Here is a 13,394-nt window from a genome sequence, read left to right on the forward strand (position 1 = left end):
CTAACACTACACTACATCTGTGTAATACTGCACTAACACTACACTACACCTGTGTAATACTACACTAACACTACACTACACCTGTGTAATACTACACTAACACTACACTACACCTGTGTAATACTACACTAACACTACACTACACCTGTGTAATACTACACTAATACTACACCTGTGTAATACTACACTAACACTAACTACACCTGTGTAATACTACACTAATACTACACCTGTGTAATACTACACTAACACTACACTACACCTGTGTAATACTACACTAACACTAACTACACCTGTGTAATACTACACTAATACTACCCTACACCTGTGTAATACTGCACTAACACTAACTACACCTGTGTAATACTACACTAACACTAATACTACACCTGTGTAATACTACACTAACACTAATACTACACCTGTGTAATACTACACTAACACTAATACTACACCTGTGTAATACTACACTAACACTAATACTACACCTGTGTAATACTACACTAATACTACACTACACCTGTGTAATACTACACTAACACTACACCTGTGTAATACTACACTAACACTAATACTACACCTGTGTAATACTACACTAACACTACACTACACCTGTGTAATACTGCACTAACACTAATACTACACCTGTGTAATACTACACTAACACTACACTACATCTGTGTAATACTACACTAACTACACTACACCTGTGTAATACTACACTAACACTACACTACACCTGTGTAATACTACACTAACACTACACCTGTGTAATACTACACTAACACTACACTACACCTGTGTAATACTACACTAACACTACACCTGTGTAATACTACACTAACACTACACCTGTGTAATACTACACTAACACTACACCTGTGTAATACTACACTAACACTACACCTGTGTAATACTACACTAACACTACACCTGTGTAATACTACACTACACTACACCTGTGTAATACTACACTAACACTACACCTGTGTAATACTACACTAACACTACACCTGTGTAATACTACACTAACACTACACCTGTGTAATACTACACTAACACTACACCTGTGTAATACTACACTAACACTACACCTGTGTAATACTACACTAACACTACACCTGTGTAATACTACACTAACACTACACCTGTGTAATACTACACTAACACTACACCTGTGTAATACTGCACTAACACTAACTACTCTATACCTGTGTAAACCTACAATTCCCATCCTTCCTGATTAGCCTTTAGCTGTCTGGACATGCTGGGAGTTGTAGTCTCTTTACTTTAAAACCTATATCCGACCTCCTTTCACTACAAAACCTAAGCTACGCTAACTACGTTACAATCTACGCTACACTTTAAACTACGCTAAACCTACCCTGGTGTCCAGCTTCCTACGCTAGAGCCATGCGCATGCGCTCTCCGTTTTTCACAGCTACGTTATCACTACGCTACGAACGCAAGCCCTGCCAGGTAAGGACAACTACATTAGAGCTTCGCTACTAACGCTGCCTACGTTAGCCGTGCGCTTTCAGCGTAGTGCTGCGCATGCGCTTTACGTTTTCTTCGGCTCGAGGTAAACTGTACATCACCGGAAGTAGTTTTCTCCGTAGCGGAAGCGGCCGTGTGTTCTGTGAGGAGCGGAGATCGGTGAGAGGACATGGCGGAGGAGATCAGAGACCCGGTGAGCTCATGGGGGAGGACTATAAGTCCCAGCCTGTCATCCCCGCAGTGGTGGTTGCGCTGGGAGTCTGTGGAGGCCGGGTGTAATCATCTGTGAGAGAACATGACTGGTGGTGACGTCACGACTCTCCAGATGATGTCACGAGAGGAGGGGGGGGGGGTGATGTGATGTCACCAGAGGAGGGGGGGGGGGGAGTGATGTCACCAGAGGAGGAGGGGGGGGTGTGATGTCACCAGAGGAGGAGGGGGGGGGGGTGTGATGTCACCAGAGGAGGAGGGGGGGGGGTGTGATGTCACCAGAGGAGGAGGGGGGGGGGTGTGATGTCACCAGAGGAGGAGGGGGGGGGGTGTGATGTCACCAGAGGAGGAGGGGGGGGGGAGTGATGTCACCAGAGGAGGAGGAGGGGGGGAGTGATGTCACCAGAGGAGGAGGGGGGGGGGTGTGATGTCACCAGAGGAGGAGGGGGGGGGGAGTGATGTCACCAGAGGAGGAGGAGGGGGGAGTGATGTCACCAGAGGAGGAGGAGGGGGGAGTGATGTCACCAGAGGAGGAGGAGGGGGGAGTGATGTCACCAGAGGAGGAGGAGGGGGGGAGTGATGTCACCAGAGGAGGAGGAGGGGGGGAGTGATGTCACCAGAGGAGGAGGGGGGGGGTTGATGTCACCAGAGGAGGAGGGGGGGGGTTGATGTCACCAGAGGAGGAGGGGGGGGGGGGGAGTGATGTCACCAGAGGAGGAGGAGGGGGGAGTGATGTCACCAGAGGAGGAGGAGGGGGGAGTGATGTCACCAGAGGAGGAGGAGGGGGGGAGTGATGTCACCAGAGGAGGAGGGGGGGGTTGATGTCACCAGAGGAGGAGGGGGGGGGGTGATGTCACCAGAGGAGGAGGGGGGGGGGTGATGTCACCAGAGGAGGAGGGGGGGGGGGGTGATGTCACCAGTGGAGGAGGGGGGGGGGGTGATGTCACCAGAGGAGGAGGGGGGGGGGTGATGTCACCAGTGGAGGAGGGGGGGGGGTGATGTCACCAGAGGAGGAGGGGGGGGGTGATGTCACCAGAGGAGGAGGGGGGGGGGTGATGTCACCAGAGGAGGGGGGGGGTGATGTCACCAGAGGAGGAGGGGGGGGGGGTGATGTCACCAGAGGAGGAGGGGGGGGGGGGTGATGTCACCAGAGGAGGAGGAGGGGGGGGTGATGTCACCAGAGGAGGAGGAGGGGGGGGGGTGATGTCACCAGAGGAGGAGGAGGGGGGGGGTGATGTCACCAGAGGAGGAGGAGGGGGGGGGTGATGTCACCAGAGGAGGAGGAGGGGGGGGGGTGATGTCACCAGAGGAGGAGGAGGGGGGGGGGTGATGTCACCAGAGGAGGAGGAGGGGGGGGGTGATGTCACCAGAGGAGGAGGAGGGGGGGGGTGATGTCACCAGAGGAGGGGGGGGGGTGATGTCACCAGAGGAGGAGGAGGGGGGGGGGTGATGTCACCAGAGGAGGAGGGGGGGGGGTGATGTCACCAGAGGAGGAGGGGGGGGTTGATGTCACCAGAGGAGGAGGGGGGGTTGATGTCACCAGAGGAGGAGGGGGGGGGGTTGATGTCACCAGAGGAGGAGGGGGGGGGGGTTGATGTCACCAGAGGAGGAGGGGGGGGGGTTGATGTCACCAGAGGAGGAGGGGGGGGGGGTTGATGTCACCAGAGGAGGAGGAGGGGGGGGGTTGATGTCACCAGAGGAGGAGGAGGGGGGGGGGGTGATGTCACCAGAGGAGGAGGAGGGGGGGGGGTGATGTCACCAGAGGAGGAGGAGGGGGGGGGGTGATGTCACCAGAGGAGGAGGAGGGGGGGGGGTGATGTGATGTCACCAGAGGAGGAGGAGGGGGGGGGGTGATGTGATGTCACCAGAGGAGGAGGAGGGGGGGGGTGATGTGATGTCACCAGAGGAGGAGGAGGGGGGGGGTGATGTGATGTCACCAGAGGAGGAGGAGGGGGGGGTGATGTGATGTCACCAGAGGAGGAGGAGGGGGGGGTGATGTGATGTCACCAGAGGAGGAGGGGGGGGTGATGTGATGTCACCAGAGGAGGGGGGGGGGGGGTGATGTGATGTCACCAGAGGAGGGGGGGGGGGGGTGATGTGATGTCACCAGAGGAGGGGGGGGGGGTGATGTGATGTCACCAGAGGAGGAGGGGGGGGGTGATGTGATGTCACCAGAGGAGGAGGGGGGGGGGGTGATGTGATGTCACCAGAGGAGGAGGGGGGGGGGTGATGTGATGTCACCAGAGGAGGAGGGGGGGGGGGTGATGTGATGTCACCAGAGGAGGAGGGGGGGGGGTGATGTGATGTCACCAGAGGAGGAGGGGGGGGGGGTGATGTGATGTCACCAGAGGAGGAGGGGGGGGGGGTGATGTGATGTCACCAGAGGAGGAGGGGGGGGGTGATGTGATGTCACCAGAGGAGGAGGGGGGGGGGTGATGTGATGTCACCAGAGGAGGAGGGGGGGGGGTGATGTGATGTCACCAGAGGAGGAGGGGGGGGGGTGATGTGATGTCACCAGAGGAGGAGGGGGGGGGGGTGATGTGATGTCACCAGAGGAGGAGGGGGGGTTGATGTCACCAGAGGAGGAGGGGGGGTGATGTCACCAGAGGAGAGGGGGGGTGATGTCACCAGAGGAGAGGGGGGGTGATGTCACCAGAGGAGAGGAGGGGGGGGTGACCAGAGGAGAGGAGGGTCGATGATGCTGATGAGGTCATCGTCACACCTCATTACTTTATGACATCATCACACTTCTCCCTCCTGGGATTGGATTGGAGGGGTCATGCTGTTCCTGACCTGTAGGTGTCCTTGGTGTGTATTTGTGTATTTAGGGGTTAAAGGGAATATGTCCTCAGTGTCACCCGCAGTGACCGGTCATACAGGCCTGTAGTGCTGGTGATACTGATCAGAACGATGCCGACCGTGTCCCGAACTGTCCAGCCGTTCTGCCGTTATTCTAGTCTTTCTTATTATGTAAATTAAGTCTTTGGGACATAGGCGGAGCTATGGCAGAAGCTCCAGGCGCCCCTACGTTATCTTCAGGTAGGTATGTAGATAGGAGGTTCTGTCCTCTGTATCAGGTAGGTATGTAGATAGGAGGTCCTGTCCTCTGGTATCAGGTAGGTATGTAGATAGGAGGTTCTGTCCTCTGGTATCAGGTAGGTATGTAGATAGGAGGTCCTGTCCTTTGGTATCAGGTAGGTATGTAGATAGGAGGTCCTGTCCTCTGTATCAGGTAGGTATGTAGATAGGAGGTCCTGTCCTCTGTATCAGGTAGGTATGTAGACAGGAGGTCCTGTTCTCTGGTATCAGGTAGGTATGTAGATAGGAGGTCCTGTCCTCTGTATCAGGTAGGTATGTAGATAGGAGGTTCTGTCCTCTGTATCAGGTAGGTATGTAGATAGGAGGTCCTGTCCTCTGGTATCAGGTAGGTATGTAGATAGGAGGTCCTGTCCTTTGGTATCAGGTAGGTATGTAGATAGGAGGTCCTGTCCTCTGTATCAGGTAGGTATGTAGATAGGAGGTCCTGTCCTCTGTATCAGGTAGGTATGTAGATAGGAGGTCCTGTCCTCTGTATCAGGTAGGTATGTAGACAGGAGGTCCTGTTCTCTGGTATCTGGTAGGTATGTAGATAGGAGGTCCTGTCCTCTGGTATCAGGTAGGTATGTAGATAGGAGGTCCTGTCCTCTGGTATCAGGTAGGTATGTAGATAGGAGGTCCTGTCCTCTGGTATCAGGTAGGTATGTAGATAGGAGGTCCTGTCCTCTGGTATCAGGTAGGTATGTAGATAGGAGGTCCTGTCCTCTGTATCAGGTAGGTATGTAGATAGGAGGTCCTGTCCTCTGTATCAGGTAGGTATGTAGATAGGAGGTCCTGTCCTCTGTATCAGGTAGGTATGTGGATAGGAGGTCCTGTCCTCTGTATCTGGTAGGTATGTAGATAGGAGGTCCTGTCCTCTGTATCTGGTAGGTATGTAGATAGGAGGTCCTGTCCTCTGTATCTGGTAGGTATGTAGATAGGAGGTCCTGTCCTCTGTATCTGGTAGGTATGTAGATAGGAGGTCCTGTCCTCTGTATCTGGTAGGTATGTAGATAGGAGGTCCTGTCCTCTGTATCTGGTAGGTATGTAGATAGGAGCTGGTAGGTATGTAGATAGGAGGTCCTGTCCTCTGTATCAGGTAGGTATGTAGATAGGAGGTCCTGTCCTCTGGTATCTGGTAGGTATGTAGATAGAAGGTTCTGTCCTCTGTATCAGGTAGGTATGTAGATATAAGGTCCTGTCCTCTGTATCAGGTAGGTATGTAGATAGGAGGTCCTGTCCTCTGGTATCAGGTAGGTATGTAGATATGAGGTCCTGTCCTCTGTATCAGGTAGATATGAGGTCCTGTCCTCTGTATCAGGTAGGTATGTAGATAGGAGGTCCTGTTCTCTGGTATCAGGTAGGTATGTAGATAGGAGGTCCTGTCCTCTGTATCTGGTAGGTATGTGGATATGAGGTCCTGTCCTCTGGTATCAGGTAGGTATGTAGATAGGAGGTCGTGTCCTCTGTATCAGATAGGTATGTAGATAGGAGGTCCTTTCCTCTGTATCAGGTAGGTATGTAGATAGGAGGTCCTGTCCTCTGGTATCAGGTAGGTATGTAGATAGGAGGTCCTGTCCTCTGGTATCAGGTAGGTATGTAGATAGGAGGTCCTGTCCTCTGGTATCAGGTAGGTATGTAGATAGGAGGTCCTGTCCTCTGTATCTGGTAGGTATGTAGATATGAGGTCCTGTCCTCTGTATCTGGTAGGTATGTAGATAGGAGGTCCTGTCCTCTGTATCTGGTAGGTATGTAGATAGGAGGTCCTGTCCTCTGGTATCAGGTAGGTATGTAGATAGGAGGTCCTGTCCTCTGTATCTGGTAGGTATGTAGATAGGAGGTCCTGTCCTCTGTATCTGGTAGGTATGTAGATAGGAGGTCCTGTCCTCTGTATCTGGTAGGTATGTAGATAGGAGCTGGTAGGTATGTAGATAGAAGGTCCTGTCCTCTGTATCAGGTAGGTATGTAGATAGGAGGTCCTGTCCTCTGTATCTGGTAGGTATGTAGATAGGTCCTGTCCTCTGGTATCAGGTAGGTATGTAGATAGGAGGTCCTGTCCTCTGTATCTGGTAGGTATGTAGATAGGAGGTCCTGTCCTCTGTATCAGGTAGGTATGTAGATAGGAGGTCCTGTCCTCTGTATCTGGTAGGTATGTAGATAGGAGGTCCTGTCCTCTATCTGGTAGGTATGTGGATAGGAGGTCCTGTCCTCTGTATCTGGTAGGTATGTAGATAGGATGTCCTGTCCTCTGTATCTGGTAGGTATGTAGATAGGAGCTGGTAGGTATGTAGATAGGAGGTCCTGTCCTCTGTATCAGGTAGGTATGTAGATAGGAGGTCCTGTCCTCTGTATCTGGTAGGTATGTAGATAGGAGGTCCTGTCCTCTGTATCAGGTAGGTATGTAGATAGGAGGTCCTGTCCTCTGGTATCAGGTAGGTATGTAGATAGGAGGTCCTGTCCTCTGGTATCGGGGGGGGGGGGGAGATGAGGTCCTGTCCTCTGGTATCGGGGGGGGGGGGGATGAGGTCCTGTCCTCTGGTATCGGGGGGGGGGGGAGGTGATGAGGTCCTGTCCTCTGGTATCGGGGGGGGGGGGAGGTGATGAGGTCCTGTCCTCTGGTATCGGGGGGGGGGGGGGAGGTGATGAGGTCCTGTCCTCTGGTATCGGGGGGGGGGGAGGTGATGAGGTCCTGTCCTCTGGTATCGGGGGGGGGGAGATGAGGTCCTGTCCTCTGGTATCGGGGGGAGATGAGGTCCTGTCCTCTGGTATCGGGGGGGGGGGAGGTGATGAGGTCCTGTCCTCTGGTATCGGGGGGGGGGGGAGAGATGAGGTCCTGTCCTCTGGTATCGGGGTGGGTGGGGGGGTGATGAGGTCCTGTCCTCTGGTATCGGGGGGAGATGAGGTCCTGTCCTCTGGTATTGGTGGGGCGGGGAGATTAGGTCCTGTCCTCTGGTATTGGTGGGGCGGGGAGATTAGGTCCTGTCCTCTGGTATCGGGGGGAGATGAGGTCCTGTCCTCTGGTATTGGTGGGGCGGGGAGATGAGGTCCTGTCCTCTGGTATTGGTGGGGCGGGGAGATTAGGTCCTGTCCTCTGGTATCGGGGGGAGATGAGGTCCTGTCCTCTGGTATTGGTGGGGCGGGGAGATGAGGTCCTGTCCTCTGGTATCGGGGGGACGAGGTGATGAGGTCCTGTCCTCTGGTATCGGGGGGACGAGGTGATGAGGTCCTGTCCTCTGGTATCGGGGGGAGATGAGGTCCTGTCCTCTGGTATCGGGGGGGGGAGATGAGGTCCTGTCCTCTGGTATTGGTGGGGGGGGGAGATGAGGTCCTGTCCTCTGGTATTGGTGGGGGGGGGGAGATGAGGTCATGTCCTCTGGTATTGGTGGGGGGGGGAGATGAGGTCCTGTCCTCTGGTATTGGTGGGGGGGGGGATGAGGTCCTGTCCTCTGGTATTGGTGGGGGGGGGGGTGATGAGGTCCTGTCCTCTGGTATTGGTGGGGGGGGGGTGATGAGGTCCTGTCCTCTGGTAATGGGGGGGTGGGGAGGTGATGAGGTCCTGTCCTCTGGTATTGGTGGGGGGGGGGAGATGAGGTCCTGTCCTCTGGTATCGGGGGGGGGATGAGGTCCTGTCCTCTGGTATCGGGGGGGGGGGGTGGGGAGATGAAGTCCAGTCCTCTGGTATTGGGGGGGCGGGGAGATGAGGTCCTGTCCTCTGGTATTGGTGGGGGGGGGCGAGATGAGGTCATGTCCTCTGGTATTGGTGGGGGGGGTGATGAGGACCTGTCCTCTGGTATTGGTGGGGGGGGGGGGGGAGATGAGGTCCTGTCCTCTGGTATTGGTGGGGGGGGGAGATGAGGTCCTGTCCTCTGGTATTGGTGGGGGGGGGGGTGATGAGGTCCTGTCCTCTGGTAATGGGGGGGTGGGGAGGTGATGAGGTCCTGTCCTCTGGTAATGGGGGGGTGGGGAGGTGATGAGGTCCTGTCCTCTGGTATTGGTGGGGGGGGGGAGATGAGGTCCTGTCCTCTGGTATCGGGGGGGGGGGATGAGGTCCTGTCCTCTGGTATCGGGGGGGGGGGATGAGGTCCTGTCCTCTGGTATCGGGGGGGAGATGAGGTCCTGTCCTCTGGTATCGGGGGGGGGGAGGGGATGAGGTCCTGTCCTCTGGTATCGGGGGGGAGATGAGGTCCTGTCCTCTGGTATCGGGGGGGGGGGAGGGGGTGATGAGGTCCTGTCCTCTGGTATCGGGGGGGGGGGGGGGGGGATGAGGTCCTGTCCTCTGGTATCGAGGGGGGGGGAGATGAGGTCCTGTCCTCTGGTATCGGGGGGGGGGGGGGAGATGAGGTCCTGTCCTCTGGTATCGGGGGGGAGATGATGAGGTCCTGTCCTCTGGTATTGGTGGGGGGGGGGGAGATGAGGTCCTGTTCTCTGGTATCGGGGGGGGGATGAGGTCCTGTCCTCTAGTATCGGGGGGGGGGGAGGGGATGAGGTCCTGTCCTCTGGTATCGAGGGGGGGGGAGATGAGGTCCTGTCCTCTGGTATCGGGGGGGGGGGAGGGGATGAGGTCCTGTCCTCTGGTATCGGGGGGGGGGGGAGATAAGGTCCTGTCCTCTGGTATCGGGGGTGGGTGGGGTGGATGTGATTACTGTGTTACTAGCTGGACATTTTATGGTCTAGCACATGATGTTCTGCAGGGTAGATACAGCGCCCCCACATGGCCTGCTGTGGTAATGGGGGTTCCCTCTCTTCGCAGGGCACAGTGACGTTTAATGATGTGGCCGTCTACTTCTCTCTGAGGGACTGGGAGCTGCTGGCCGACTGGCAGAAGAAGCTTTACCGCAACGTCATGAAAGAGATACATGGAGCCCTCAATGCATTAGGTGAGGCACCGCAACGGAGGAGGAGTCACTGTGAGGGGAGGGGTCAGTACTGAGGTTATAGGATGGAAGGGGAGGAGTCATTACTGGGGGTATAGGATGGAGGGGAGGGGTCACTACTGAGGTTATAGGATGGATGGGGAGGAGTCAGTACTGAGGGTATAAGATGGAGGGGGAGGAGTCCGTACTGAGGTTATAGGATGGAGGGGGAGGAGTCAGTACTGAGGTTATAGGATGGAAGGGGAGGAGTCATTACTGGGGGTATAGGATGGAGGGGAGGGGTCACTACTGAGGTTATAGGATGGAGGGGGAGGGGTCACTACTGAGGTTATAGGATGGAGGGGGAGGAGTCAGTACTGAGGGTATAAGATGGAGGGGGAGGAGTCCGTACTGAGGCTATAGGATGGAGGGGAGGGGTCAGTACTGAGGTTATAGGATGGAGGGGAGGGGTCAGTACTGAGGTTATAGGATGGAGGGGAGGGGTCAGTACTGAGGTTATAGGATGGAAGGGGAGGAGTCGGTACTGAGGGTATAGGATGGAGGGGAGGGGTCAGTACTGAGGTTATAGGATGGAAGGGGAGGAGTCATTACTGGGGGTATAGGATGGAGGGGAGAAGTCAGTACTGAGGTTATAGGATGGAGGGGAGGAGTCAGTACTGAGGTTATATGATGGAGGGGAGGGGTCAGTACTGAGGGTATAAGATGGAAGGGGAGGAGTCAGTACTCAGGTTATAGAATGGAGGGGAGGGTTCAGTACTGAGGGTATAGGATGGAGGGGGAGGAGTCAGTACTGAGGGTATAGGATGGAGGGGAGGGGTCAGTACTGAGGGTATAGGATGGAATGAGAGGAGTCAGTACTGAGGGTATAGAATGGAGGGGGAGGAGTCAGTACTGAGGGTATAGGATAGAGGGGAGGGGTCAGTACTGAGGTTATAGGATGGAAGGGGAGGAGTCAGTACTGAGGGTATAGGATGGAAGGGGAGGGGTCAGTACTGAGGTTATAGGATGGAGGGGAGGGGTCAGTACTGAGGTTATAGGATGGAGGGGAGGGGTCAGTACTGAGGTTATAGGATGGAAGGGAGGGGTCAGTACTGAGGTTATAGGATGGAAGGGGAGGGGTGAGTACTGAGGTTATATGTTGAAGGGGAGGAGTCAGTACTGAGGTTATAGGATGGAGGGGAGGGGTCAGTACTGAGGGTATAGGATGGAGGGGAGGAGTCAGTACTGAGGGTATAGGATGGAGGGGGAGGAGTCAGTACTGAGGTTATAGGATGGAGGGGGAGGAGTCAGTACTGAGGGTATAGGATGGAGGGGGAGGAGTCAGTACTGAGGGTATAGGATGGAGGGGGAGGGGTCAGTACTGAGGGTATAGGATGGAAGGGGAGGGGTGAGTACTAAGGTTATATGTTGAAGGGGAGGAGTCAGTACTGAGGTTATAGGAGAGAGGGGAGGGGTCAGTACTGAGGGCATAAGATGGAAGAGGAGGAGTCAGTACTGAGGTTATAGGATGGAGAGGGAGGGGTCAGTACTGAGGGTATAGGATGGAGGGGAGGAGTCAGTACTGAGGTTATAGGAGGGAGGGGAGGGGTCAGTACTGAGGGTATAAGATGGAAGGGGAGGAGTCAGTACTGAGGTTATAGGATGGAAGGGGAGGAGTCAGTACTGAGGTTATAAGATGGAGGGGAGGGGTCAGTACTGAGGTTATAGAATGGAGGGGAGGAGTCAGTACTGAGGTTATAGGATGGAGGGGGAGGAGTCAGTACTGAGGTTATAAGATGGAGGGGAGGGGTCAGTACTGAGGTTATAGGATGGAGGGGAGGAGTCAGTACTGAGGGTATAGGATGGAGGGGAGGGGTCAGTACTGAGGGTATAAGATGGAAGGGGAGGAGTCAGTACTGAGGTTATAGGATGGAGGGGAGGAGTCAGTACTGAGGTTATAAGATGGAGGGGAGGGGTCAGTACTGAGGTTATATGATGGAGGGGGAGGAGTCAGTACTGAGGCTATAGAATGGAGGGGAGGAGTCAATACTGAGGTTATAGGATGGAGGGGGAGGAGTCAGTACTGAGGTGATAGGATGGAGGGGGAGGAGTCAATATGGAGGGGGAGGAGACAATATTGAGGGTATAGGATGGAAGGGGAGGAGTCAGTACTGAGGTTATAGTATGGAGGGGAGGAGTCAGTACTGAGGTTATAGGATGGAGGGGAGGAGTCAGTACTGAGGGTATAGGATGGAGGGGGAGGAGTCAGTACTGAGGTTATATGATGGAAGGGGGAGGAGTCAATATGAAGGGGGAGGAGACAATATTGAGGGTATAGGATGGAGGGGAGGAGTCAGTACTGAGGTTATAGGATGGAAGGGGGAGGAGTCAATATGGAGGGGAGGAGACAATATTGAGGGTATAGGATGGAGGGGAGGAGTCAGTACTGAGGTTATAGGATGGAAGGGGAAGGAGTCAATATGGAGGGGGAGGAGACAATATTTAGGATATAGGATGGAGGGGAGGAGTCAGTACTGAGGTTATAGGATGGAAGGGGGAGGAGTCAATATGGAGGGGGAGGAGACAATATTGAGGGTATAGGATGGAGGGGAGGAGTCAGTACTGAGGTTATATGATGGAAGGGGGAGGAGTCAATATGAAGGGGGAGGAGACAATATTGAGGGTATAGGATGGAGGGGAGGAGTCAGTACTGAGGTTATATGATGGAAGGGGGAGGAGTCAATATGGAGGGGGAGGAGACAATATTGAGGGTATAGGATGGAGGGGAGGAGTCAGTACTGAGGTTATATGATGGAAGGGGGAGGAGTCAATATGGAGGGGGAGGAGACAATATTAAGGGTATAGGATGGAGGGGAGGAGTCAGTACTGAGGTTATAGGATGGAAGGGGGAGGAGTCAATATGGAGGGGGAGGAGACAATATTAAGGGTATAGGATGGAGGGGAGGAGTCAGTACTGAGGTTATAGGATGGAAGGGGGAGGAGTCAATATGGAGGGGGAGGAGACAATATTGAGGGTATAGGATGGAGGGGAGGAGTCAGTACTAAGGTTATAGGATGGAAGGGGGAGGAGTCAATATGGAGGGGGAGGAGACCATATTGAGGGTATAGGATGGAGGGGAGGAGTCAGTACTGAGGTTATAGGATGGAAGGGGGAGGAGTCCATATGGAGGGGGAGGAGACAATATTGAGGGTATAGGATGGAGGGGAGGAGTCAGTACTGAGGTTATAGGATGGAAGGGGGAGGAGTCAATATGGAGGGGGAGGAGACAATATTGAGGGTATAGGATGGAGGGGAGGAGTCAGTACTGAGGTTATAGGATGGAAGGGGGAGGAGACAATATGGAGGGGGAGGAGACAATATTGAGGGTATAGGATGGAGGGGAGGAGTCAGTACTGAGGTTATAGGATGGAAGGGGGAGGAGTCAATATGGAGGGGGAGGAGACAATATTGAGGGTGTAGGATGGAGGGGAGGAGTCAGTACTGAGGTTATAGGATGGAAGGGGGAGGAGACAATATGGAGGGGGAGGAGACAATATTGAGGGTATAGGATGGAGGGGAGGAGTCAGTACTGAGGTTATAGGATGGAAGGGGGAGGAGACAATATGGAGGGGGAGGAGACAATATTGAGGGTATAGGATGGAGGGGGAGTCAGTACTGAGGTTATAGGATGGAAGGGGGAGGAGTCAATATGGAGGGGGAGGAGACAATATTAAGGGTATAGGATGGAGGGGAGGAGT

At 54.4% G+C, this 13,394-nt stretch overlaps 1 protein-coding gene across 2 annotated transcripts in view; it reads left to right on the top strand.

The window, feature by feature from the left end:
* Positions 1-1,563: 1,563 nt before the first annotated feature.
* Positions 1,564-13,394, top strand: part of LOC130361110 (zinc finger protein 10-like) — a 36,223-nt gene continuing 24,392 nt past the window's right edge. For both annotated transcript variants that reach the window (XR_008890879.1, XM_056563679.1), the window contains exons 1-2: positions 1,564-1,690; positions 9,533-9,659. Coding sequence is in view for 1 of the 2 variants with exons in the window: in XM_056563679.1 (XP_056419654.1) it covers positions 1,667-1,690; positions 9,533-9,659 (151 nt within the window). In the remaining variant the exon portion in view is untranslated. The remainder of the gene's footprint in view (positions 1,691-9,532; positions 9,660-13,394) is intronic.

Source organism: Hyla sarda, chromosome 3 (genome assembly GCF_029499605.1).
Source record: "Hyla sarda isolate aHylSar1 chromosome 3, aHylSar1.hap1, whole genome shotgun sequence".
Classification (NCBI taxonomy): Eukaryota; Metazoa; Chordata; class Amphibia; order Anura; family Hylidae; genus Hyla; species Hyla sarda.